Source organism: Oryctolagus cuniculus, chromosome 1 (genome assembly GCF_051225735.1).
Source record: "Oryctolagus cuniculus isolate XC-2025 breed Fujian yellow rabbit chromosome 1, ASM5122573v1, whole genome shotgun sequence".
Taxonomy (NCBI): Eukaryota; Metazoa; Chordata; class Mammalia; order Lagomorpha; family Leporidae; genus Oryctolagus; species Oryctolagus cuniculus.
In genome coordinates, this window is record NC_142867.1 from 212,848,421 (window position 1) to 212,874,862 (window position 26,442).

Genomic DNA, 26,442 nt, shown 5'->3' on the forward strand with positions numbered 1-26,442 from the left:
TAAACAATTATAAAGTCATTAACTAAGCTAAGTGTACCCCATTTTCTCCCAGGACTATAGTGAAAAGTGAAGGTTTTATTTGGGGTGGGCTTTGTGGTACAACAGTTTAAGCTGCCCCTTAGGGACCCTACATCCCATATCAGAGTGCCTGTTCAAATCCAGGCTGTTCCACTTCTGATCCAGCTTTCTGCTAATGTACATGGGAATCAGCAGATTATGGCTCCAGTACTTGAGTCACTACCACCCAGGTGGGAGATCCAGATGAGCTTTTTTTTTTTTTTTTTTTTTTTTTTTTAAAGATTTAATTATTTGAAAGGCAGACTTACAGAAAGAGAAGGGAGAGACAGAGTTCTCCATCTACTGGTTCACTCTCCAAACAGTCCCAACAGCAAGGGCTGAGCCAAACCAAAACCAGCAGCCAGGAGCAGCTTCTGGTCTCCCATGTGGGTTTGAGGGCCCAAGCATTTGGGCCATCCTCTGTTGCTTTCCTAGGCACATTAACAGGGAGCTGGATCAGAAGTGGAGCAGCTGGGACTCCAACAGGCACCCAAATGGGATGCCCGTAATGCAGGTAGGTGGTGGTTCAACCTGCTTCGCCACAGCACCTGTCTCCAAATAAATCTTTTTTTTAAGTTTTCTTCAGGGTACAGGGCTGTGGCATAGCGGGTAAAGCCGACACCTGCAGTGTCAGCATCCTATATGGGCACTGGTTCAAGTCCCAGCTGCTTCACTTCCGATCCAGCTCTCTGCTATGGCCTGGGAAAGCAGTAGATGGCCCAGATCCTTGGGCCCCTGCACCCACATGGGGGACTCGGAAGAAGCGAATGGAAGACCTCTCTCTCTCTCTGCCTCTTCTTCTCTCTGTGTAACTGACTTTCAAGTAAATACATCTTTAAAAAACAAAGTTTTCTTCAGTAAAATATCATTAGTCTTGTGGTTCTTCAAAATCCGTGAATCTTGATTGTGGTGGCTGACACAGAAAAATCATCAGACTCATCTATCTACTGCCACGTGGCAAGGACATGACCCATCGGATATCAAAATGAATTTCAAAGCAAGGGATGCAAACACTATGAAATGAGCTCAAAACAAAGTCAATCATAGTATAACATGCAGAGAAAACCTATCAGCCAGATCTTTCCATCAAAACTCACAGCACAAAAACAAGTTTTCAACACGAATTAAAATGACTAAATAAAGATGTTTGTTTATTTTGTAATGCACATTCCAGGGCCACATTATAAAATGTATAATTACTCAAAATCTAAACAGCTTCTTGGTTCCATCCTTCTGTCTTCTTTTCCATTATATCAATACTGAGAAGAATAGATCAAAACTATTTTTTAAGCCAGGAAAATAGGCTTAGTATTACAGCTAGTATTCAGGGCAGACTGGCTAGCTATGCTAGACCTAGGACCAGAAGACGGCTATCTGCTATTCCCCAGGAATTGCTCCCTCCAGGATTCCGTGGAGTGGGTTCCTGTACTCAGCTTTCAGGAGCTCAGAAGTACATGCAGTGCAGCAGTTAGCCCTTGCTCTGTGAAACATTTCTTAGAGAACAAACTCTGGCCAGTAGCATGATCTGCGATAGAGGGAGCATCAGAGGGGATTTTGTCACACTTGGTGGACACAGGGACTGAAGAAGAGTCCATTTGTTATAGCAAAACCCTGTGTTCACCCAAACTGCTGTATATTTTCTGCTGAAATTAGTGTTCTAGATGATAGGCTTAAATAAGAAAACAGTTAAAGTAAAGTATGCCAAAGGCGAGTGCATATTCAAAATAGCTTCTTTGGATGGAGTTGTCATTAAGACATCTGGGATATTTGGTTTGACTTTTACAGTTTTAATGCAATGTTACATTTTAAAATCACACTGCAATTAAAATTCTTACTGCTATTAGGGCAATTATTAGTCGTCAAAAGCTTCACAACCAGTTTCATGATCAGAAAATAAAGCAGGATTTCAGTATTGTTTTCTTTATAAATGTGTTGAATTTCTTAAAGTATAATTTGCTTTTTAAAAATGTCGGCTTTGCCAGAGATGTTGCAAAAACTGGACTCCAAAATCTTCTCAGGTTTTACCATCCACGGTGTCTTTATTTGTAACCGAGACCCATCTGACATTTTCTGTCTGAAGTTAGAAAGAGTTAAGACAATTAATTTCTGCTTTATTCTGAAAAAAAAAAAGCTGCAAAATTAGTAGTAATTACTAATTTTTTTTTGCAATTTCCTTTAACTTTTCAAATATGAGTTGAAGATAGAAAAACTGCCTTACCTTCTTCAGCAGTTTATAGCAAAGTGAAAGAAGTTGAACCAAGAGCGCCATCATGGATCTTGTCTTTGTAATACATTTGTCAACCTATAGTGACAGAAAGCGTGCAAATCGTATTCTACAAGTGGGAATTCACAAAACTTTATCATATAGTTGATGTGAAAATGGCATTTCTCCATTGTGGAACTACAAAGGGTCTGGAAGGTACAGAGATCACAGGAGCTGACTCAAGGCCCCAGAACACAAGTGCAGCGTTGTCACCCAGGTCTTACTCCTGTTTCCACCCAGGAAGAATGGGTGGAAAAGCAACTGTGCTCCTTCAGACTACTCAGGAGCTACTCAAAATGCTCCAAATAGTGACAGCAAATTCCCTGCTTTGGCATTCCTTGCACTCTGCTCTGTGGGCAAAAACCCACATATCCTTAGACAAATTCTGGGAGCCCAGCCTTGGAGGCACTCACGCCCAGGTCAGACAGGTGATGATGACAGGATTTAGCGGTAGCTGCCAGTGCTATGGAATTAATCCTGTCCAAAAAGCCAATTCATTCAGTGAATGTGTTGCTCTCTGGGGTCAGTTACAAAAGCAGATAATATAAGATTCTTGCCATCAAATCGGGAAATATGTAAATAAATTGTGCCTCTGCAGGTATTAACACTTTCTTTGAAGAAAAAACAGCCTGGAGCAAATATGATAAAGACAGAAGTATGCAAGTTTCTCAAAGTCTGCCTGAATAACTCCCTCCCTCTGCTTTACCTTGAGAAGTACTTTATTCTGCAGAGATGTCTTGGTTATTGTCTGGAGCTGGTGGCATAGAGGGATTAGCTTGTTTATTTCCAGGAGAAGCGTAAGTTTGTCATCATCTTTCAGCTGAAATGTAATTTAGGAAGTTATAACACCCCCAACGAAATACCTTAAATATCTTGATACCTTAATACTATGCCAGTGGGTATCTAGGATACTATAACCAGCACCAGGCAGAGAGACAAGAGTTACCTGTTTTGAAAAACCTTGGATACTTGAAGTAAACTTTAAACCCTCCGCAGCAAAAACCTGGTGGGAAGGGAAAACATTACTGTTTTAAATGATACCCACAAGTAGTTGATAAGAAATATACTTACTAATGAAACCTACACATACTCATCATAAAAATCACCAACTATAAAAAGGTGGTGACAATTCACTATGCATCCTGAGAAGAGGATGATGGAGAAGAACTTGTGCAGGTAAGATAGGGATCTTTAGAATATTATGTTAAAATGGTATGTAGAGGGGTAGGCATTGTGGTACAGTGGGTTAGGTCACCACTTCCAATACCAGCATGCCATATGAGTGCTGGGTTGAGTCCTGGCTGCTCTACTTCCAATGTAGCTCCCTACTAATGTGCCTGGGAAAGCAGCAGAACAAGGTCCAATTGCTTGGACCCCTGAACCCACTTGGGAGACCCAGATGGAGTTCCTGCCTCCCTCTTTGTAACTCTGCTTTTCAAAAAAATAAAACAAATGTTTTTAAAAAAATGATATGTAGAATATTTTAGAGTGAGAGACACCAGGAGAATAAAGAGATAAAGACTTAGATTTAGGTGGTTGGCAATAATAATGTGGAGAACAGGGTAATTCTGGGAGTGATTTGTAAAGAAAAAGAACAGGGGGCCGGCACCGTGGCACAGCGGGTTAACACCCTGGTCTGAAGCGCCGGCATCATATGGGCGCCGGTCCTAGTCCTGGCTGCTCCTCTTCTGATCCAGCTCTCTGCTATCGCCTGGGAAAGCAGTAGAAGATAGCCCAAGTCCTTGGACCCCTGCACCCATGTGGGAGACCCAGAAGAATCTCCTGGCTCCTGGCTTCGGATCGGCACAGCTCCAGCCGTTGCGGCCATCTGGGGAGCGAACCAGCGGATGGAAGACCTCTCTGTCTCTACCTCTCTGTAACTCTGTCTTTCAAATAAATAAAATAAATCTTAAAAAAGAACAGGTCTTGGTAACAAACTAGCTAAAGAATATGAAGGAAGAAGCAATAGTTTCAGGGTTAACTTTTGCCTTCTATTCAACAGCCTTCATGCCTTGTTAGCACTGGAGAGTGTGACCTCACAATCAAACCATCCATTGCATCTTTCCCTCTCCTTTGAAAGAGGAACCAATGAGCTTCACATGGAGATTCTAAGCAACTTCAGTGATTCCTTTCCCTGTGTGTGCCCAATTACTCCATGTTACCACTTTTCTATTTCATGGATCTTCTGTTTCCTTCTAGCCTGCAAAGCTCTATGTCGGTCTCACAGAACACCATGGTTGTAAAATCACCTTAACACAGGTTAACTTCCACGTCTCTCCATTCCTGAACTATCCTGACACCAGTCTTACAGATCCTGCTCGATCTTTCTACTTAATATGAGCAAAAGAAAATGAATGATTTCCATTCTCCAAATATAGTGTTTTCCCTCAAGTCTGACAGCTATTGTGAGGCTGGAAATAGTTACCAGAGTTCCCTATGTCAGTCAATGGCACTACCATTGACCCTTTTGGTTAAGCCAAAAAAAAACTTTCAAAGTGTAAGTCAGATCATGCCATTTCTACTCAAAACTCTCAACAGGTTTACCATTCTGTCTGAGAAAAACAAGCCAAGTTCTCCCCATGACCTACTCAGATGTCATACTTCACCACCTCCCTTGGAGCTCACTCCACTCCCTCTCCCACTGCCTCTGTATCTTCAGATACACCCAGCTCTCCCCCTCCACCTCAGAGCCATTACATTCATTTTATCTAAATATGCTATCCCCAATTTCACATCCAACTCACTCTCTCACTTTACTAGTATTATACTACTCTACCTAAATCTCAAGTGCTTAGAGAGGTCCTTTCTGATTGCCCCTCTATCACTTCTATATTCATATCCTACAGGATTTTATCTCCAAGGATATACATATGTGTTATATATTTAACTTTCAATTGTCCATCTCCTGCCACTAGAACATAAGCTCTGTGGGAACAGGTACTTTTCTTTGTTCACTTTTCTCCAAGAGCTCTTGTCCCAGGATCTGACAAGCTCAGAGACAAACCTAAACAAAGAATGTCATCGGATGATGATCGGTTGTCATTGGTGTGGAGACAGACACTGGATTACTGAATCCACTCACACAGTAAGAAGGTGAATAGTGGATCTTTTGTAGTAAAGTGTGGCATGACTCAGAGTGAATCCAGAATTTATTCCAATTGTTTTAAGGGAAATATCTCACTTATAGCCTACTTTGTAGAAAAATCCAGAAAAAACATTTTCTACAGTTCTTCTGACCATGTTGACAACCTTCAAGATGAAATCCTTTTTCCTGAAGAGGTTCAGGCGGATGCACGTGGGAATGAAAAAAAAAAAAACACAACAGAGAGAGGAGTGATAAAATGTCAAAAATTTCAAATTTCAAGTGCAAGAACACTCTTGGTTCTACAGAGGAAAACCAGCCAAACTGAGGACCATCTGAAATAGTGAAGGCATTTTGCAACACAAATGCCAACCTAAAGCCTCTAACTAGAGAGAAGAGAGTAAGAGACTTATGGGAATTTGCTTTAGACATACAGAACACAAGGGTAGATATTAGCAGGTTTGTCTCTTCCCTAAATGACCCCAAATTGTCATAAATATGGAAGCAAGAAAGGAAAGTAACATGTACTGAGTACTGTCTAATGGTCTCAAAACTAAGACAACTGGTTTCTCATGTATTATCTCAGTATCATTCACCCAATTCATTGATGAACAACTCAAAAAGCCCTTCAAACTCTAGAAAGTAATAGGGATTTTCATCCACTCACAAGAGAATTTCATCCACATGAGAAAACCTAAAACACTATTGCATTTATTGACTATAAATAAAGCCCTTTCTACTCTAACCTTATTATATATGTTTCTTTCCAAAGAGATAACTAAGAAAGCTCCACAAAATGTTAGTATAAGCCCTCTATCTTTCTTGTTCTCTACCTCTCTCTTTAGCAGATAGCTGTGTATACTTGCAAGCATATGTATGATATAATGAGTCAGTCATTATCTATTTTTCACCCAGAATTAAAGAAGTAGCATAAAATGGGAACAAAACATACCTCTAGTTGATGTATTAAATCCTGGGAAGTTTTCAGGGGCCCCTCTCCTCTAAAATAAAATGAATTATTAAGAATTATTGCTCGGTAGTTGGTAAGATAATATTAATATTTTAGAGCATTTTGTGTATTAACAGGTCTCAAATTTGGAAGAATAATATGAGTAGAATAATATGAGTAGACTAATAATATTGTGAATTTAGTCTTAAAGCAACACTGATATTTAAAACTATTATTTCTCAGGCTATTTTTTTTCCCAAATAAGCATTATACGTGTTAATTTTATAACTTAAAAAACTTTAAAACTGACATATGTAATTTCTATGTATCCTTTTTAACCTTTTCCATTTTGCTTCATAAGTTCTAATACATGAGAGCCGATAATATGTCTTAACCAAAAGAAGTCTGTTACATAATGAAAAGAGGATCAGACCAAAAATTAGGAAATTCTCACTTGTAATTCTAACTTCAAGTCTGGCAGGCACTCACATGTGTAGCTTTGATGAGACGTCTAGCTTTTATGTTTCAACCTTGAGTGTATGAAATAATTCTAACAGTACTTGTGCTACCACTGTCAACAGAAGATTGGGTAATATTAGACTAAAAACTTCCAAGAATTAAAAACATTAAAAATGAAAAGTAAATGACAACAGAGAATAACAAAGCATTAGGAGGAGCAATGAACTATGCATAAATCAGAAGATCTGGAATATCGTAGCTACAAATTCCATAACTTAGTAACTATGAGATGTGAACATTTCCTATTCTCTGATAAGCTGTTCAGGGGATCAAATGAAATTATGAAACCACAACCAAATTAAAAACAACTGTGTTTGTAAATCATATTAAGGCACCATTATGTCTGAGAATTTTTTGAAACTATAAAGCACCAGAAAATCTTGAATATATAAATTATTAAGAAATATGAATTGTTAAATATATATCAAGACAACCATAAACAGCCTGAGGAAGGGCTCTGAAACGCCAGGTGTTAAACTACTAAGGCCAATACTGCGAAGGCTAACAGTTGGCCTCAGGAAGAAGTACCAAGATGAGGTTGGTAAACCACAGGTTAAAAGGGAAAAACAGAAAAGACTGGGAAAACGGCAATAGAAACAGTATGGTTTAAAAAAAAAATTAAGCACCGTGACCTTACACTAGAAGGTAACTACATTACCAAGATTTGCCAAAATGTAAGCATGAGGTATTTAGTCACAATAGCAAATCCATTTTCTTTGTTTCAATTCCATCCTTGCTGAACACCACCCATATTCTAAGTAGCAAGGCCCACTCCACAGAGCTTTAGGCATCCTACCCTCACGGGGCAGCCCCTCATACTTCTCTGTATCCATGGGATGCACTCTAGCCCTGACCGCAATCCTCTATTCTAACTCTGAACCAAACACACCCATATCATCCTAAAATATTGTGAAATAAGAACTAGTTAAGGGGCCGGCGCTGTGGCGCAGTGGGTTAAAGCCCTGGCCTGAAGTGCCGGTATCCCATATGGGTGCCGGTTCTAGTCCCGGCTGCTCCTACTCCAATCCAGCATTCTCTGATATGCCCTGGGAAAGCAGTGGAAGATGGCCCAAGTCCTTGGGCCCCTGCACCCACATGGGAGACCCAGAGGAAGCTCCTGGCTCCTGGCTTCAGATTTGCGCAGCTCTGGCCATTGCGGCCACCTGGGGAGTGAACCAGCAGATGGAAGACCTCTCTCTCTGTCTCTACCTCTCTCTGTAACTTTGTCTTTCAAATAAATAAAATAAATCTTTAAAAAAAAAAAAAAAGAGTGTCTTGGCTTAAAAAAAGAGGACCTAAATGAAAGATCTCTGCGAGTGAGATCCCAGTAGAAAGAACGGGCCACCAAAGAAGGAGGTACCTTTCTCTGAAGGGAGGAGAGAACTTCCACTTTGACTATGACCTTGTCTAAATAAGATCGAAGTCGGCAAACTCAAAAGGCTTCCATAGCCTTGGCAACTCATGACTAGAGCCTAGGGAGATTACTGACGCCATAAACAACAGTGTCAAATTGTTAAGTCAACAACAGGAGTCACTGTGTACTTACTCCTCATGTAGGATCACTGTCCTTAATGTGTTGTCCAATGTGAATTAATGCTATAACTAGTACTGAAACAGTATTTTACACTTTATGTTCTGTGTGGGTGCAAACTGATGAAATCTTTACTTAATATATACTAAATTGACCTTCTGTATATAAAGATAATGAAAATGAATCTTGATGTGAATGGAATGGGAGAGGGAGCGGGAGATGGGAGGGTTGCAGGTGGGAGGGAAGTTATGTGGGGGGAAGCCATTGTAATCCATAAACTGTACTTTGGAAATTTATATTTACTAAATAAAAGTTTAAAAAAAAAAGAACTAGATAAAGGGGTAGTTGCCATTTAAAAAAAATCTACTGATGAAACACTTGGGAAGATGTAATATACAGTATGCATTATTTCTTTTAATTTATTTTTTTATTTTTTTATTTTTTTGACAGGCAGAGTGGACAGTGAGAGAGAGAGACAGAGAGAGAAAGGTCTTCCTTTGCCGTTGGTTCACCCTCCAATGGCCGCCGCTGCAGCCGGCGCACCGCGCTGATCCGGTGGCAGGAGCCAGGATCCAGGTGCTTTTCCTGGTCTCCCATGGGGTGCAGGGCCCAAGCACCTGGGCCATCCTCCACTGCACTCCCTGGCCATAGCAGAGAGCTGGCCTGGAAGAGAGGCAACCGGGACAGAATCCGGCGCCCCGACCGGGACTAGAACCTGGTGTGCCGGCGCCGCAAGGTAGAGGATTAGCCTATTGAGCCACGGCGCCGGCTCGTATGCATTATTTCTCTAGTTTTTGTTACCCACAAACTTTTTTTAAAGCATGAGTTTCACCATTACTGAAATGACTAGTATCCAAAAGTTATAATTTTGTTATTTCAGTTAGTCTATGCAAATCTATTATAAATATAGGTAAACATAGCCATTCCATCTTACAATCTTTTGCAGACTTGAGCTATCAAATGTTTAAAAGGTAGGAACTAAGAATGAATCCCTTAGGCCAAAATTCATGTTGGGAAGACTCAAGAGCAGAACAAACTAGCTACAAGCTATTAAAGGAGGAAACTCCTGGGAAAGCAGTGGAAGAAGGCCCAAGTACCTGGGCCCTTGCACCTGTGTGGGAGACCTGGAAGAAGCTCCTGGCTCCTGGCCTTGGTCTGGTCCAGCTCTGGCTGTTACAGCCATTTGGGGAGTGAACCAGAGGTTGGAAGATCTCTTTCTCTGTCTGTCTCTCTCCGTAACTCTGCCATTCAAATACAATAAACAGATCTTTTTTTAAGAAAGAAAGAAAGAAAGAGAGAGAGAGAGAAAGAAAGAAAGATAGATACCTGCTCTTTCATATGTTTACTGAGATATATTCTGCCCTTATGAATAGGGTTTCTTAATTCTAGGGATCTTTTTTTTTTTTTTTTTTTTTTTTGACAGGTAGAGTTATAGACAGAGAGAGATCTTCCTTCCATTGATTCACTCCCCAAATGGCTGCCACACCTGGTGCTGCGCCGATCTGAAGCCAGGAGCCGGGTGCTTCTCCTGGTCTCCCATGCGGGTGGCAGGGCCCAAGCACTTGGGCCATCCTCCACTGCCCTCCTGGGCCACAGCAGAGAGCTGGGCTGGAAGAGGAGCAAGTGGGACTGGAAGTCAGCGCCCACGTGGGATGCCAGCGCTGCAGGTGGAGGATTAATCAAGTGAGCCACAGTGCCGGCCCCTCTAGAGATCATTTTAAAAACTGATCTGCCTGTGAATATGAACTGCATTCTGTCAATCAGCTTTATCAATATAAATATTATTGACTCCAGTTGTTCTATTTTTTTGCTTGTTTTTTTTTTTGTTTTGTTTTGTTTGTTTGTTTAGAACTTGGATGAGAGAAAGGATTATTCTTTTTGGACCCCAAGCCCCGCTCCTTCTAGAGACTCAAACTACTTGACTTGAGCTTTAGTCTCTAGACCCAACTGCTCCACCTTCCAGAATACTCATAAGACAGCTTATATATATATGACCTGATTCTGATAATCTTCACTTCTAAAAGCAAAATGAAGCGAGGGGCCACCAGGAAGATACCAAGTATTGAAACCTAGAAAATATCTAGTATCCTCCAGATTTCCAAAAGTGGAAAAAAACAGACTGCAGAAGCAGAGTAAAAATTCTGAAGTTATTCCTTGAGGAAATTCTACAACAGCTTGTTGAACAGATAACTGATTTTAGCTAAGTGGAATTCCTATACGACATATGATGATTATTATAATGAATGACTGTGGAATGTGATCAACATTGACTTCAACAAAGTGATTGCTAAGTGCAATTCCTGTTCCACATGTGAAGATAATGAGAGACTATGGAATATGATCAACACTGGTTTCAACAAGGTGATTGATCAACAGTCTTGTAATTTGAACAAGACAAAGACTATAGGCCAGGCCATACTGAAGTTAGCAAAGTTCTGCTTAACATTATGAATGCTGATACATAGAGGTTTGGCAACCAACAGAGGCAAGTCTCACAGCTCCACTGTTTGATCTACATCTAATCAATCACTTGTATAAAAATACAAAAGGGTGTGCTTTCTAAGCATATAGATGCCGACTGGGTGAGACATTGATATGCAGATTCACAAAAAGCAGGATATAAACACTTTATTTCAAAACTATGGCAAGGGGCCGGCGCTGTGCCATGGTGGGTTAAACGCCCTAGCCTGCATCACCAGCATCCCAAATGGGCGCCGGTTCGAGACCCGGCTGCTCCACTTCCAATCCAGCTCCCTACTATGGCCTGGGAAAACAGTAGAAGATGGCCCAAGTCCTTGGTCCCCTGCACCCATGTGGGAGACCCAGAAGAAGCTCTTGGCTCCTGGCTTCAGATCGGCACAGCTCCGACCGTTGTGGCCAACTGGGGAGTGAACCATCGGATGGAAGACCTCTCTCTCTGCCTTTCCTTCTCTCTGTGTAACTACGGAACTCTGACTTTCAAATAAATAAATAAATCTTTAAAAAAAAAAAACCTATGGCAAGAATGGGGCAAAAAACTAGGATTCCTTCTAAACCTAAACCCTAATTAAGTAGATGGATCTTCTTGCTGCAGTCACTAAAGTAAACTGCCATGATAACCACATGTAGTCTCTTTACCACATATTTGATACCGACCTCAGGCTCTCAGTGAATTAACTTGGCACTTTCTCTTTCTCCCAGTTATGGTTATACTGATTTCAAAAGACCAGAATGTAACCACACTTACCTGGTAAACAAATAGAGAGAATAGGCGATCCTGGACATGTTCCGTCCGTGCCGAACAATCTCATTCTCCTGATCTGCCCACTTCTCAATCTCACAGTCAGCATCGGAGGAGAGCAAACCCAGCTTCAGTCCCAGTCTTGCTACCCTGGCTTGTTCCTACAAAATCCACAAGGTAATCACAACACCTCTGTCGTTACCGGCAGAAGGGAAAATTAGATGTAAGACTATGAGAAGGGGAAAGACCCTACCTCAGAGTCAGGCCTGTCCGACTTTGATGATTTGACATTCGCGTTATTCTTCTGTGACAACAAAGGAGATTAAGATATCTTACAAAGCAGCACATTTACGTGTGAGGAAATACAACAGAAATAGTAAGCACACCAAAAATACTTGAACTGAAGTCTAATGTAAACATATTCAGTGTGCAGTTATACTACGTGGTTTAAATTAAACAAACCAATTGCAAATACTCCACCAGAAGGTGAGTTCGGCTTTGAACAGGTTATCGGTTTCAGACATAGGGCCAGAGACAGCAGGTGGGTGTCCTGTCCTGCTCTGTGTCCTCTGCGTCCACAGGGGCAATCCTCTTTGCACAAGGGCTTCAGGGGCTTTCAGACAACTTCTGCAACATCTTCGAATCCACTTCCAAAGTCCCCCAAACCTCCCTGACCTCCCGATTGCAACAAGATTACTATAAGGCTTCATTTATACCTATGAAATAATGTATTAAAATCAACCACTGTATGTAGCATTCCGTATTTTCCTAGGGTTATGACTCCAGGGTTCAGTCCCTTTAAGGCTGCTTTCATTGACATCCCACTGCTAATCCTATATCCCAGGTTGTAAAGAGATTAGACTAGGAATTTACGATTTAATGTGTGAGCTAATGTTCAGTGGTTTCTGTTTTTGAAAGAGCAGGTTTGCTTTTATATAAACTAATTGAAACTCAGAGAAACTTCTTCCCAAGAAGGAGGAAGAAAAATTTTGCATATCAGTTAGGTCCTTAGATGCCTATTTACTTAAAGAATCGAGTGCTCTAACAGACTATATCACCACCAACAGAAATGTGCCTTTGAAAACTATATTCCAAAGTTCCCTGGAGATGATGGCCCCCGCTGGTGAGGTTAGAGCACCAGTATTGCGAGGGTTAGCAAACAAAAGAGGCCCAACAAGTGCAGAGAGCCATTTTTGCCAATCGAAACATAAATTCTACATAGAAACACACACTTTGCTTCCAAAAGAAGAGCTCTACAATTTTCTAGGAATATCATTAGCTATGCTATCCTCAACTGAGGGAATGGTTCATGATTCTAAAATCATGTTACTTAGACATGAAGCTTATATTCAGCTCAGTAACGTTTTTGCTCCATTTGACCTTTTTAAAAGTCTCCTAATGTCTTCTCTAATCCTCAGACAATTATTCTGTGGCAGCCCTAAGTCACAGCATGTACAAGAGCAGTCCATCTATCCTTACTTGCTTAAGCCCAGTGGGCTATTACCTATAATACCATCTTTTAGGGTTAAGTTGGCTGAAAATAATAACAAACAAGTTTCTATCCATACTTTTTCAAACTGTTCTGATATAGCTTACAGCATAGAAATTATTTTCCAAAAAAGCCACAGAATCAGTCTGCAATGTCATAACTGCTTTCTCACCAACTACTTTCCATTCTCTAGAGGTATATTTCAGTATTAAATGCCAGTCCCACCTCAAAACATACATTAATTAGTCAATTGTATGCCCTTCTCAAAGTTTAGGGATTTGATTTATCATGTATTCTTTCTCTGAACCACTGATCATTCCTAATGTCATTTCTACATCCGCAGCTTTAAAAGCTTTATTTTCTCTCTTCATTGTCAGTTCTGTCATAATAATCACCATTTGTTGTTTATCACTCTGACACTATTAATAATCATCAACATTTTTTCTCTGCTTTCTGCTCATTTTCTTCCTACATGAGTTTAAATCTCTAATATCCAATATGGTAGCCACACACTGCTACTGAATACATGAATTGTGGCTACTCTGAACTGAGATGTGCTGTGAGTGTAAAACACATATCACAGGCTGGTACTGTGGCACAGTGGGTTAAGCCACCACCTACAGCACTGGCATCCCATATGGGCTCTAGTTCAAGTCCCAGCTGCCCCACTCCTGATCCAGCTCCCTGCTAATGTGCCTGGGAGAGTCCTTGGGCCCCTGCACCTATGTGGGAGACCCAGAAGAAGATCCTGGCTCCTGGCTTCAGACTGGTCCAGCTCCAGCTGTCATGGCCATTTGAGGAATGAACCAATGGATGATAGACTCTCTCTCTCCCTCTGCTTCTCCCTCTCTATAACTCCACCTTTCAAGCAAAGTAAATAAATCTTAAAAAAAAAAAAAAACCCACATACCACTTTGAAGACTTATATGACAAAATGACTATATAAGATTTCCAAATTCACATGTTGATAACATGTTGACATGATAATATCTGTGATATATTGGATTAAATAAACTTTTAAATTAATTTCATTTATTTTTCAAGATGACTACTATAAAATGTTAAATTACAAATGTGCCTTGAATTATATTTCTTTTTTTTTAAAGATTTATTTGTTTATTTGAAAGGTGAAATTACAGAGAGGCAGAGGCAGAGAGAGAGAGATTTTCTATCTGTTGGTTCACTCTCCACATGGCCACAATGGCCAGAGCTGGGCTTATCCGAAGCCAGTAGCTAGGAGCTTTTGTTGGGTCTCCTTCACAGGTGCAAGGGCTTAAGGACTTGGGCCATATTCTACTGCTTTCCCAGATCACAGCAGAGAGCTGGATTGGAAGTGGAGCAGCCAGGTCTTGAACTGATGTCCATATGAGATGCCAGCACTGCAGGTGGCAGCTTTACCCACTATGTCACAGCACCAGCCCCAAATTATATTTCTTCCCCAACCCCCAGAAACCTTTTATTTAAGGAATACAAACTGCATGCATTTCATAAATACAACTTTAGAAACATAGTGATTCTTCCTACCCTACCCACCATCCTACCCACACTCCAACCCTTCTTTCTCCTCCCTCTCCTATCCCCAGGCTTATTTCTTACAAAGATTTATTTTCAATTAACTTTATACACAGAAGATTAACTCTATACTTAGAATTCAACAAATTGTAAGAGGCAAAAAAAAAAAAAAAAAAAAAAACTGTTCCTCAACAGTCGAGACAAGGGCTGTTCAAAGCCATTGCCTAATTATTTTTCTATTAGGCAGTGATGCACTAGACTGTAAACTTCACAGTAGCAGAGGCCATGCCTTTTTTCACCGACTCAACAAATTATAACATTATTTTCTGAGTGTTAAATTTGTGCCAGGCAGTTCTAGGCAAAAGGAATATCAGAGTGAACAAAATTATTTTTTTAAATCTCTACCTGTAGAATTTATAATTTAACACCTTTTCCATCATTTTTGCACCAGTGCTAGCATAGTGCCTAGCAAATAGTTCAGTGATCAAGAAATGTTTAACAAATAAATGAATGAATTTTTTAAAGATTTATTTTTTCACTTGATATGCACAGCAATAGTGAGAGAGGGACAGACACAGATCTTTGATCTGCTGGTTCACTCCCCAAATGGCCACAACAGTCAGATCTGGGCCAAGCCAAAGCCAGGAGCCAGGAACTCCATTTGGGTCTTTCACATAGGTAGCAAGGGTCCAAATACTTGGGTCATCACCCACTGCCTTCCCAGGCATGTTAGCAGAAAGCTGGATCAGAAGTGGAGCAGCTGGAACTCAAACCAGCAATCTGATACGGGATGCCAGCATCACAACACTGGCTCTGAATGAATGAATTTCTTAGGTTCACCTCATATAAAACTTTGCCTGTTATAAACACTATCAGCCATAAAAGTGACCCTTTCTTTGTTATTGGGTAACTGGGTATAATTGATAAATCTTTGATTTTCTCATTTACCATCAGGACCACTTCCTGCTGAGAAGCTACTTCTACACAGCTCATTATTTTTCCTCTACTTTTGAAGTTGGAGTTATTATGACATTTGATGGTTCTAGAAGAATGGTCCTTCTTGATAACTGATTCTCTTTCTTATCATAATCTCTACTTTCCATATTCTGCATTTTATTCAAAATTATAAATCTCCATAAAATGATCTCTACAAATGAATTGCTGGGGTCATCGAAATGTCACCAGGGTAACATGACTAATGTTAAAATCTATCTGCAAGACGACGAGAATTTTCTTCCCCAAAGGGGTCTTAGACCAGTGCTCAATTAATTTGTTACTTTCTATCTCCTCCCATATTTATGGCATACTTTATTCTACATAAAAAACATAGGAAAGTTATTTGTGCCAAAAATAATTCCAATATAACCTTGCAAATTAGATCCAAGATAGGGAGAACAAAACAACTTCTGGCCTTAGATAATGATTTCTTATTAATCACAAATTCTATTATCTATTCTTTCAAACCCCTAAACCCAACATATATGTTCAGAGAATATGCCACATCTAGATTGCTACCCAGAATAAAAACTCTGAACAGACAATATTTAATATCCTAATTTTCCCATAATGACAATTATTTGTATTTAGGTATGTGAGGCAGAGAACAGTAATAGGAATCAGTAGCATAATCTGAATTCTGAATAAAAACATCTGAAATGGAGATGGCATTTAGCCTAGTGGTTAAGACATCTGGATCTCATATCAAAGTACATGGGTTTGATACCCAGTTTTATCTCCTGACTCCAGCTGTTTGCTAATGCAGACCCCAGGAGGCAGCAATGATAGTTCAACTAATTGGGTTCCTGCCACCCACAGAGGAGACCCAGATTGAGTTCCTGGCTCAGCTCCAGCCTCAACACAGTCCCAGTTATGGAGAGATTTGAGGAATGAACTAGCCAGTGAGAGCACTCTATGTCTCTCTCATCTCTCTGCCTTTCTGCCTCTCAAATAACTTTTTTAAAAGAGTCTGAATTGCATGTAATTTTCTACTTACCGTTGTCTTTGGAAGTGAAAGGTAGCCATACTTCTCTCCTACAAATAACACATATAATTTAAAATTTTTTCCCATTAATATATTTTCTATTGTTCATATTTAACTTAAACAATTATTAAACAAACAGGAAAATTAGTATATTATTTTGCTAATTTATTTTATTAATTACAGGTAATTCAGAAATAAACTTGTGATTCTGCTGGTGAATGTGAAAACTATCAACAGTTGCATCTCTAAGTCGCCTGTGTTAGCCAGTCTCTACCTCTTCCTAGGTAAAGAGAGAAAAACAATGCCTCGCAGATGGCAGCTTGTACCTACAATCAGTTTCATTTATAGAGTCCTTTTACAGCAGCCTGCCTCTACTGAAACTGGAGTCCTTGGTTATCAGTATCACAGTGCCTTCCTTTTCTGCAGGTACCAGACCAGATCCTTTAAAACTAACCTCAGACTACATCCCCTTAGGGAAGAAGAAAGCCCCCATGTACAAGAAAAGGAGATGAAATAAAGCAACAGTCTGTGGGACTGTGAACTGACCCATGGCAGGAAGCACAGTATCTCAACCAAGAAAGGGATGTGCAGCGCCCACTTCAACTCTACGCTGACTACCATCACTCTTCCACATCAGGTACACAGAGTACAATGGATGATAAAATAGTTTTAAAGCTAGTTTGTGATATCTGGGGTAAGAATTCAAGACAAGATTTGAACATAATTGCTTCTTCGAGGAAAATATATGTATTCAGTTATCATATATTAGGTATGAAATTACTAATACTCAGCCAATTAGAAACACAAAAACACCAATTTCATATGGCCCAATCTAATAAAAACAATGTAACAGTGCTAAATCATCCCTTTTCTCATAGGATGACTATTAATTACATGAACCGTGTAAACTTGTAAGATGGTTTATACAAATACTTAAAATTTCATATACTTAAAAAGTGGCCAGTCAGTGGGCATTGTGGTATGGTAGACTAAGCGTTGGAGTGCCGATTCAAGTCTCGCTACTGCACTTCCAATCCAGCTTCCTGATAATGAGCACTCTGGGAGGCAACAGACAATGGCCCAAGTACACAGTCCCTGCTACCTACATGGGAGACCTAGATGGAATTCCAGGCTTCTGGCTTTGTTCTGGTCCAGCTCCAGCTATTGGGGAGTGAACCAGAGGATGGAAAATCTCTCTGTCTCTCTGTATCTCCCTATCAATAAAATATATAAACAAAAAGAAAGATAGCTAGTTTGAATTAGGGTGTACTATATATGTAAAATGTGACAATATCTCAAAAGGTGCATGGAAAAACAGAAATAAAAGAAAACTTCATTGGTTGGAAGAAAATTTTGAAATGCAAGCAGTTTTTTTCATAATGTGCATTTTTCCATGAAAATTTTTGAAGACCTCTCATATGCATGGGTTTCAAAATCCCAAAATTAGCTAAGGCTTTCATTCCACTTTTCCATGAACTTTTCGAAGCACCTTTGTACATACAGGCTTTGGAAGACAAACAGAGGGCTGCCCACTGGCACTGCCCAGCCCTTCCTACCGTCATGAGTTGATGACACCTGATTTCAAAACAAAACAAAACGATGGCTAGAATATTCCTCTGACCTTTAAAAAGAAGCAGGCAGGATGGAGACACAGCTAGAAACATCTTCATTCTCTGAGCCCAGAAGCACCTCAGGCAATGTTCAGGCAGAAACTGGTAGAGCTGGCTGCAGCCCCAGAGATCACTCAGCCTAAGGCCTTCCTTACTGAGCGGAGGACACTCAGGCCCAGAGTGGGGAAGGGCCCCTCTGGCAGCAGCTAGAGAAAGAGCCGGGCCTAGCAGGTGCTCCAGCTCCCGGAGGTCAAGCGTCCTTTTATCACACCAAGCCTTTCTCTTTGTTTCCTAGCATCCCTACAGCTAAGAGACCCATTCTTCCTTAAACACAGAGCAATCATATCACTTTACCTTTTTTTTATTTTTTTTTTAATTTTTGACAGGCAGAGTGGACAGTGAGAGAGAGAGAGAGACAGAGAGAAAGGTCTTCCTTTTGCCGTTGGTTCACCCTCCAATGGCTGCCGCGGCCGGCGCATCACACTGATCCAAAGCCAGGAGCCAGGCGCTTTTCCTGGTCTCCCATGTGGGTGCAGGGCCCAAGCACTTGGGCCATCCTCCACTGCACTCCCTGGCCACAGCAGAGAGCTGGCCTGGAGGAGGGGCAAACGGGACGGAAGCCGGCGCCCCGACCCGGACTAGAACCCGGTGTGCCGGCGCCACAAGGTGGAGGATTAGCCTAGTGAGCCACGGCGCCAGCATCACTTTACCTTTTAATACAGTACTTGAAACTTGCCTCATATAAAAGCCCATGGAACTATAAACACTTGGTCAAAGCATCAAAATGATATGCCATTCAGACTAGTTACCTTAGAAATATTTGAATGCAGGAACATTTAGTATACTTTACAACTGACGTTAGAGCTACAACAGCTACCATTCCCTGATTTGTAAGCAAATCAACATTTACTCTAAGTGGGTATTTTAAAAATAGGAGATGTTTAAATGCTCATATTCAGTAAAATTAATGTGTAATTTGATGTTATGACTGTAACTGACATTTTATTTTTTTAAAAATGCATGCTTTAACATTAACAGAAATAATTCAAAGGGAGAAATGTATAAGAACACATGGACATAAATAATGAGACACATACTGCAATGGTAAGTAAACAAAACTCCCACTTGATATTAAAATAAAGAACAAAAATGATGCCTTCCTATATGTTGTACGATCTACTCTACATGTTGGAGAAATACCAATGAACTTACCCACCACAGGCAATATTCCAAGTTTATGTAGTCATCAAGGAAAGATTCCATCCAAGTGGAGGGAAAGCAATTCAAAAATCAAATAACTACATTCATTTCATTATGAAATTAGTAGAATTAAATCAGAGAATTACTCTATTATATATGAGCTCTTGTACTAAAACTATAAAACAATTTAGAAGATAAAAAAATGACTTCAACAAAAAAGTTAGTATGTTAATATTAACCCAGAGAGATCTATTGCACTGTTATACAGCAAATTTTACAGTTTATGCAGCTTATATACTAAAATGAAGAAGGACAAATAATATTTTCATAATTTTTCCATGGAAGATACTTTACTATAAAAAAGCTGGGTTTTTATAATGATAATTCATTTTGCGTTTGAAGTTTGATGTTAAAAAACTAAAACAGTAACATTAAAAATCACAATACATTTCAGTGTATGGGCAGTTTCTCACCTCGTCTTCCTTCGAACACATCAGTGATTTCTCTTAGTAGCGTGGACATGTCACTAATTTGGGATTCCCAGGCTTCACAAAATACATCCAAGTTTTCTTTAGCAATTTTGCTAGATGGATGCAACGTCAGTGTTTCAGCAGCAGAGATTATCTGAAGAAACACAAAATACACAGGTGTGAATTTCAAAATCTTAGCCCTATCATACTGGAGGCCAAATTTAACTCTGTAGTGTTGAATTCACTCAACAACTATGGAGTAATTTCCATACACAAGCCCCACGTTGGGCAATACAGAGTTACAAGGTAGAAATAAAACTTGGTGTGTCTTATCATGTGATCTATGCAGAAATAGTATGATTTATTATACACAAACCTGCATTCAGGGAGCAATTTTTTTTTCAACAAAGCTATTTCCATAACATAATTCAAAGCATTATTTTTCAAAAGACTTACTTATTTGAGAGGCAAAGTTAGAGAGAGAAAAAAAAAGAGGGATAGATCTTCCATCTGCTGGTTCACTCCCCAAATGGCTGCAACAGCCAGGACTGGGCCAGGCCAAAGCTGGGAGCCAGGAGCTTCTTCTGCATCTCCCATGTGGCTGCAGGGTCCCAAGTACTTGGGCCATCTTCTGCTGTTTTCCCAGGTCCATTGGCATAGGAAGTGGAACAGGCACCCAGAGGGGATGAAGGCATTGTAGGCAGCAGCTTAACACTCTATGCCACAACAATGGTCCCAGTTTAAAGCATTATACTCAGAGTACAAAGAATGTATTGTTTATGGTAGTAGAACAAATAACAGTAGTGGTGATGATATAGTAGTAATGGTAGCAGTATCAGCGATGGTAGTAGTAGTTGTGGTAGGCAGCAGTGCTAGTGGTGACATACATACCTACAAGTACCTAATTAGATATGTGGCTGAGATACTGTGCCAGTTGCTTTATACACATTAATCCTCAAAAACACACAAGCAGGGGCCAGCACTGTGGTATAGCAGGTAAAGCTGCCACCTGCAGTGCCGGCATCCCATAAGAATGCTGGTTCATGTCCCGGTTGCTCCACTTCCAGTCCAGCTCTCTGCTATGGTCTGGGAATGCAGTAGAAGATGGTCTAAGTCCTTGGGCCCCACATGGGAGACCCGGAAGAAGCTCCTGGCTTCAGATCTGTGCAGATGTGGCCATCTGGAGAATGAACCAGCAAATGGAAGACCTCTCTCTCTCTCTCTCTCTCCCTCTCTCTCTCTGCCTTTGCCAATCTGTAACTCTGCCTTTCAAATAAATAAACAAATCTTTAAAAACAAAAACCATACAAGCAAAATACTGCTCTTCCCAAATAAGCATCACTTCCATTTTATGGCTAAAGAAACTGAAGTTCAATGATACTGAGTAACTTGTTCAAGATCCTCTAACTTATATATGCAGAGCTGATATCTGAACTTAGAATTTCCTGTCCCAAAGTCCAGGCTCTTTCTACTATACCACACTGCTTCTTGCAAAACACACATGGGCAGAATCATCCTAGGTGGTCTACATACCACCACAATCACTAAGTAAGTGTGAGGAATAAAGAAATTAATTGTTGCAGAATATTAGATTTTCAACAAAACCTGTTTTGTCTTTTCCACAGACACACAGCCTCCATAATGGAAGGGTATGGCCAGGAGACTCAGTTCTGTTCATCTGACCGTGGGCCGCCACTTCCATGACTAGCCTCTCACATCTGCCTCAAGCTCCCCCCAGGGCTCTCTCCCTTCCCCAACTGATGCAGCAGGGATGCTGAGGTCCTAGTGGCTAGTGAGTCACAAGGAAGAAAGCCATGTCACCAAGCAGGCCTTGATCTGAGAAATATGCTGCTATCATATTAAGCTACTGGGATTTGGAGGATTCAGGGGCATTATTATAATTATTACTATTATTTGAGACAGAAATAGACATACAGAAATCTCCCATCTGGAACCAGCATTGTGGAGCAGGGGTTTAAGCCACTGCTTGCAATGTTGGCATCAGAGTGCCAGTTCAAGTCCCAGCTGCTCTGCTTCCAATCCAGCTCCCTGCTAGTGTCCCTGGGAAAACAATGGAAGATGGACCAAGTACTTGGGCCCCTGCCACCCATAAAGGAGACCCAGATAGAGTTCTGGGCTCCTGGGTTTGTAGCCATTTTAGGAATGAACCAGCAGGTGGAAGATTGATCTCTCTTCTTCCCTCCCTTCCCTGCCCCCTGCCCCTGTCATTTTGCCTTTCAAATAAACAAATAAATAGGAAGGGAGGGAAGGAGGAAGAAGGAAGGAAGGAAGGAAAGAAGGAAGCAAGCAAGCGAGGCAGGGAGGGAGGGAGAGAGGGAAGGAGAGAGGGAGGAATTCCCCATCTTCTGGTTCAATCCCCAAATGCCTGTAAAAGCTAGGGCAATCTGAAGCTAGGAACCAGGAACACAATCCAGGTCTCCCACATGGGTGGCAGGAACCTAGTCACCTGGGCCATCCCCACTGCCTCTCGGGGTCTGCATTAGCAGGAAACTAGAATTGGGAGCTAGAGGCAAGCATCAAACCCAGGTACTCTGATATACATCCAGGTACCCCTAACCAGAGTCTTGGCAGGTAGGCACCAAATACCAGCCCCAGGTTTTCAGGCTTTCTTGTGTCAGCTACTACAGGAATGAATTACTGACTATTTTATCTTTTTTTTTAAGATTTTTTTTTAATTTTATTTCTTTGAGAGGTAGATTACAGAGAGAAGGAGAGACAGACAGAAAGGTCTTCCATCTGCTGCTTCACTCTCAAATGGCCGCAGCTGCTGTAGCTGAGCAGATCCAAAGCCAGGAGCCAGGAATCAGGAGCTTCTTCTGGGTCTCCCACATGGAATAGCCTTTTCTCGACTGTTGAAAAACAGCTTTTTTGTTTGTTTGTTTTGGTTTTTGGGTTTTTTTCCATGCAAGTTGTTTAACTCTTTACTAGTACAGAGTTGGTCTTCTGTGTATAAAGTAAATTGAAAATGGATCTTGGTGGAGAACGGGACTGGGAATGGGAGAGGGAGGAGCAGTAGGAATGGGAGAGTGGGTGGGAGGGTGGGTAGGGTGGGAAGAATCACTATATTCCTAAAGCTGTACTCATGAAATGCATAAAGTCTGTATTCCTTAAATAAAAGGTTTCTTTGGGGGGGGGGGAATAAATAAATAAAATACATACGGAGGCAGACATTTGGTCTAGTAGTTAAATGCCTGTACAGGCACCTTCTTCTCACAATGGAGTACCTGGGTTTGCTGCCCAATTTTAGGTTCCAATTCCAGCTTTCTGCTAATGTGCAACCTGGGAGGCAGTGGTGATGACTCAAGTAGTTGGTTTCCTGCCACTCATGTGGGAGACCAGGCCTGAGTTCCTGAGTCCCAGCTTGGGCCCTGCCCCCCAACTTTGCAGGAATGTGAGGAGTGAACCAGCAGAAAGGAACGCTCTCTATATATTTGTCTCCCCATATATCTCCTTGACTCTTGAATAAATCAATTTTAAATACATAAATACATATAAACAAGGGATTAGTAAATTAAGCCACCACCATGCCAGCTTGAGTCCCAGTTGTTCTACTTTGTATCTAGTTCTCTGCTAATGTACCTGAGAAAGCAGCAAAAAATGGCCCAAGTGCTTGGGCCCCTGCACCCACATGAGAGACCTAGATGAAGCTCCTGGGTTCTGACTTCAGTTTAGCCCATGGCTATTGTGATCATTTTAGGAGTACATCAGCAGATGATCTCTCTTTTTCTGTGTCTCTGTCTCTTTCTCTTATAACTCTGCCTTTCACATAAACAAAATAAATCTTTAAAAAAAAATAGATATAAACCAAGGTATCTACTAAATGAGCCAATTTTCAGTCCAGCACATGACCAGATAATCCCATGGACTATCAGCCATGTTCAAAAATACCACCAAGGAAAATTCCATTATCATCAAGTTACACAGAACAGTGTTATCCCTTCCTTCCTCACACTTTGCTGTGACATTCAAACAAGATATAATTCAGAAGGAGCATCTATGTTATCCTACCTGTTGACCAGTCACCTGGAACGTCTCCTCTGCATGTATACAGGTTATTTCAAGAGGTTCTGTCCCAGATACATGTCGCAACAGTCGACAGGCCTATGAGAAAACATGTTTATAATTTCTCTTTCATATTCTCATCCTTCACAGTACACTGTATTATATTTCAATTTAAAAGAATATACAATTTTATAAATCAAACTTATTAAAACCCTATAAAATAAATTTGTAATTACCGAGGAGTTATTATAATACTGTATGGGTCACCAACAGATTCTCTAGGTATAGCACAGTGTTTCCACTCTTAGCTGATCACGGCAAAGTGGTCACAGAACATTAGAACCAGAAGGAATCTCTGAGAGAATCTAGCAATGCCCATGCATTTGATGTATGAAAAAATTCAGCTCAGAGAGTGACTTACCCAAGGACTCAGTTAATGCTTAATCAGCAAGCTGTCTATTCTTTCCATCAACAAGTAATACGAATAATACTGCCACTCATGATAAACTAATTAAGCACACTTTTTGTTGGAGATAATATTGACTTAAGCAGACTGGTACAAGGAGTAGGGAGTCTTTATCACATAACAAAGCTTTTAACAGATAATTAGAAAAAAAATTTTTCACTGTTTAAAAGATGTGCTAAAAATCCTAAAATTAGCAAGTTTCCCTACGATCACAGTATGTAGTTATAAACCTAACAGCATCTAATGTGTTAAATAAAGGAGACATATGTACACTCATTTTAAGAATTTCCCTAGAAGTTTTTAGGCTATTGTATCAACAAGTAAAGGAGAGAAGCTAGTCCAATTAGTCTAGATTTCTTCCAGTTTTTAGATTTGGTGAGCAGGACGTATTAGGTAATGTGAAGACAGCTAATGGTTCATTTCTGTGTCTATATATGCTAGGTAGGACAGATCTCACATATACACGTACACATGGGAGAAGTGTGGTTCTTCTGTTCTATGTCTTCTTTTCTTTAACTACTAGATGCCTGACATTTTCAAAAGGAGGAAGACTTAGACCACCAATGAAAGGTTAATAGGTCAAACTGCAATTATAAAGTAGCAGAAAAAGCACAGAGAGGAATGGATGTCCACGCTTTGTCCCTTCTTAGCTACTTTCCTCCCTGCTCAAATCTGCCCTTTGCCCCGGGAAACGTACCTATGTTGTCTACTCCCAGTCACCTCCTATGCAGGGTCCCCTTGGGCCAGCCACACGCCTGCTTCTAAAATCACAGCTTCTCAAGGCAGGTCTCTGAATGACTTGCAGGTTCCACCCTGCCCTGCTGATGTGGGCCTAGGGGCGGCATCAGCCCTGACCTCCCTGTCCCCAGCTACTCCACTCTCCCTTCAGGATTCCCCACATGCTGTCCATGCAACTGCACGCAGCTCCTTTATGAAATTCTCTTCGCATGATCCTAATTTGAGTGTGCCATCTCTTTCCTGCTGAGACCGACAGATTCAAACCGAAGCAAGGCCACACAATGTACCTCCATTGCTGTACTCCCAGGTCTAATCTCTCTGAGAGGTTAAGGAAAAGATTAACAAGTGCATTTGTAGAGTCTAGCCTGGTTTGGTTGTGTTTGGCTTAGAAGCCAGACTCTCGTAAGAGCAGAACAGACAGACACTATACCTTCAAGACTGCAAAGGAGAAAAAAATGCTCACAATAAGTTAACGAAAAACTCATATTAATATTCCCTCGTGAAACTTCAGTTTCCTTAGCAAACAAACCTCCACAAGCTGCTCCTTCTGTTCAGAGAGTTTACAGGCATATTCAGCCAAGGCTTCTAAACTCCCTTCTACTCCAGTAAGCCTCAATGCTTTCAGAACCACATGGTCGGCATGGCATTTCAAGAGATCCGCTGCCAGCTGTGTCGCTGTACTGTGAAGCTGTAGATGGGGGCGGGGAGGGGGACGGTGGCAGAGGAAAGAAAACAAACAGTAAGGTTTTGTGACCAAGCCTTTCGTAAGCACTTTAATATCGAAAGAGCAGAACCCTTGAAACAGTCTCACTTGATCTGCCAAGAGGACAGTGCAAAGATGCCTGAAGCACAGCAGAAATTTGTGGTGCTGTGGAACTTACCAGCTCCCCCGAGGGCAGGAGTGATGTCCGCATCATCTTAGAGTCTACTGGTACACTAGTGCTGTTTGGAGAAAATGAACTGGCCACCCAGTAGCTAAATAGCCAGGTCCCTTTTTTCACCCTATTATCAACCAGTTCTTCCCCACACAGTTTCTCTCTTTGTTAAAAAAAAAAAATTCTTTATCGCTTCTCGGCCTTTTGGCCAAGATCAAGTGTGTAAAAAATGCCTTTGCTTCTCTTACAGTTGGTGAGGAACAGAGAAGTTTTCAACAGTTGGGTATTCATACTATGAGGAAAATCAAATGGCAGTTCATGATCATTAACAAATTTTTTAGTATACTTTGAAAAGTATCAACATGAGCCTAAATAAATTATTCAATAAAATGTTAAGTACCTAGATCATGGCAGACACCATACAATTGCTGGGCATACGTGACAAGTGGAACCAACC

At 40.8% G+C, this 26,442-nt stretch overlaps 1 protein-coding gene across 6 annotated transcripts in view; it reads right to left on the reverse strand.

Moving 5' to 3' along the window:
* Positions 1 to 1,181: 1,181 nt before the first annotated feature.
* CTNNAL1 (catenin alpha like 1) overlaps positions 1,182 to 26,442 on the reverse strand; it is a 68,516-nt gene continuing 43,255 nt past the window's right edge. For 4 of the 6 annotated variants that reach the window (XM_008255847.5, XM_089319230.1, XM_089319234.1 and 1 more), the window contains 11 exons: positions 25,640 to 25,798; positions 23,913 to 24,005; positions 19,887 to 20,037; positions 16,616 to 16,653; positions 11,875 to 11,925; positions 11,628 to 11,782; positions 6,355 to 6,403; positions 3,267 to 3,323; positions 3,027 to 3,140; positions 2,276 to 2,359; positions 1,182 to 2,131 (listed from right to left, as the gene is read on the reverse strand). In XM_008255847.5, coding sequence (XP_008254069.1) covers positions 2,072 to 2,131; positions 2,276 to 2,359; positions 3,027 to 3,140; positions 3,267 to 3,323; positions 6,355 to 6,403; positions 11,628 to 11,782; positions 11,875 to 11,925; positions 16,616 to 16,653; positions 19,887 to 20,037; positions 23,913 to 24,005; positions 25,640 to 25,798 — 1,011 coding nt within the window. In that variant the 3' untranslated portion in view covers positions 1,182 to 2,071. The remainder of the gene's footprint in view (positions 2,132 to 2,275; positions 2,360 to 3,026; positions 3,141 to 3,266; positions 3,324 to 6,354; positions 6,404 to 11,627; positions 11,783 to 11,874; positions 11,926 to 16,615; positions 16,654 to 19,886; positions 20,038 to 23,912; positions 24,006 to 25,639; positions 25,799 to 26,442) is intronic. The other 2 variants (XM_008255890.5, XM_008255935.5) reach the window with 2 other exon arrangements.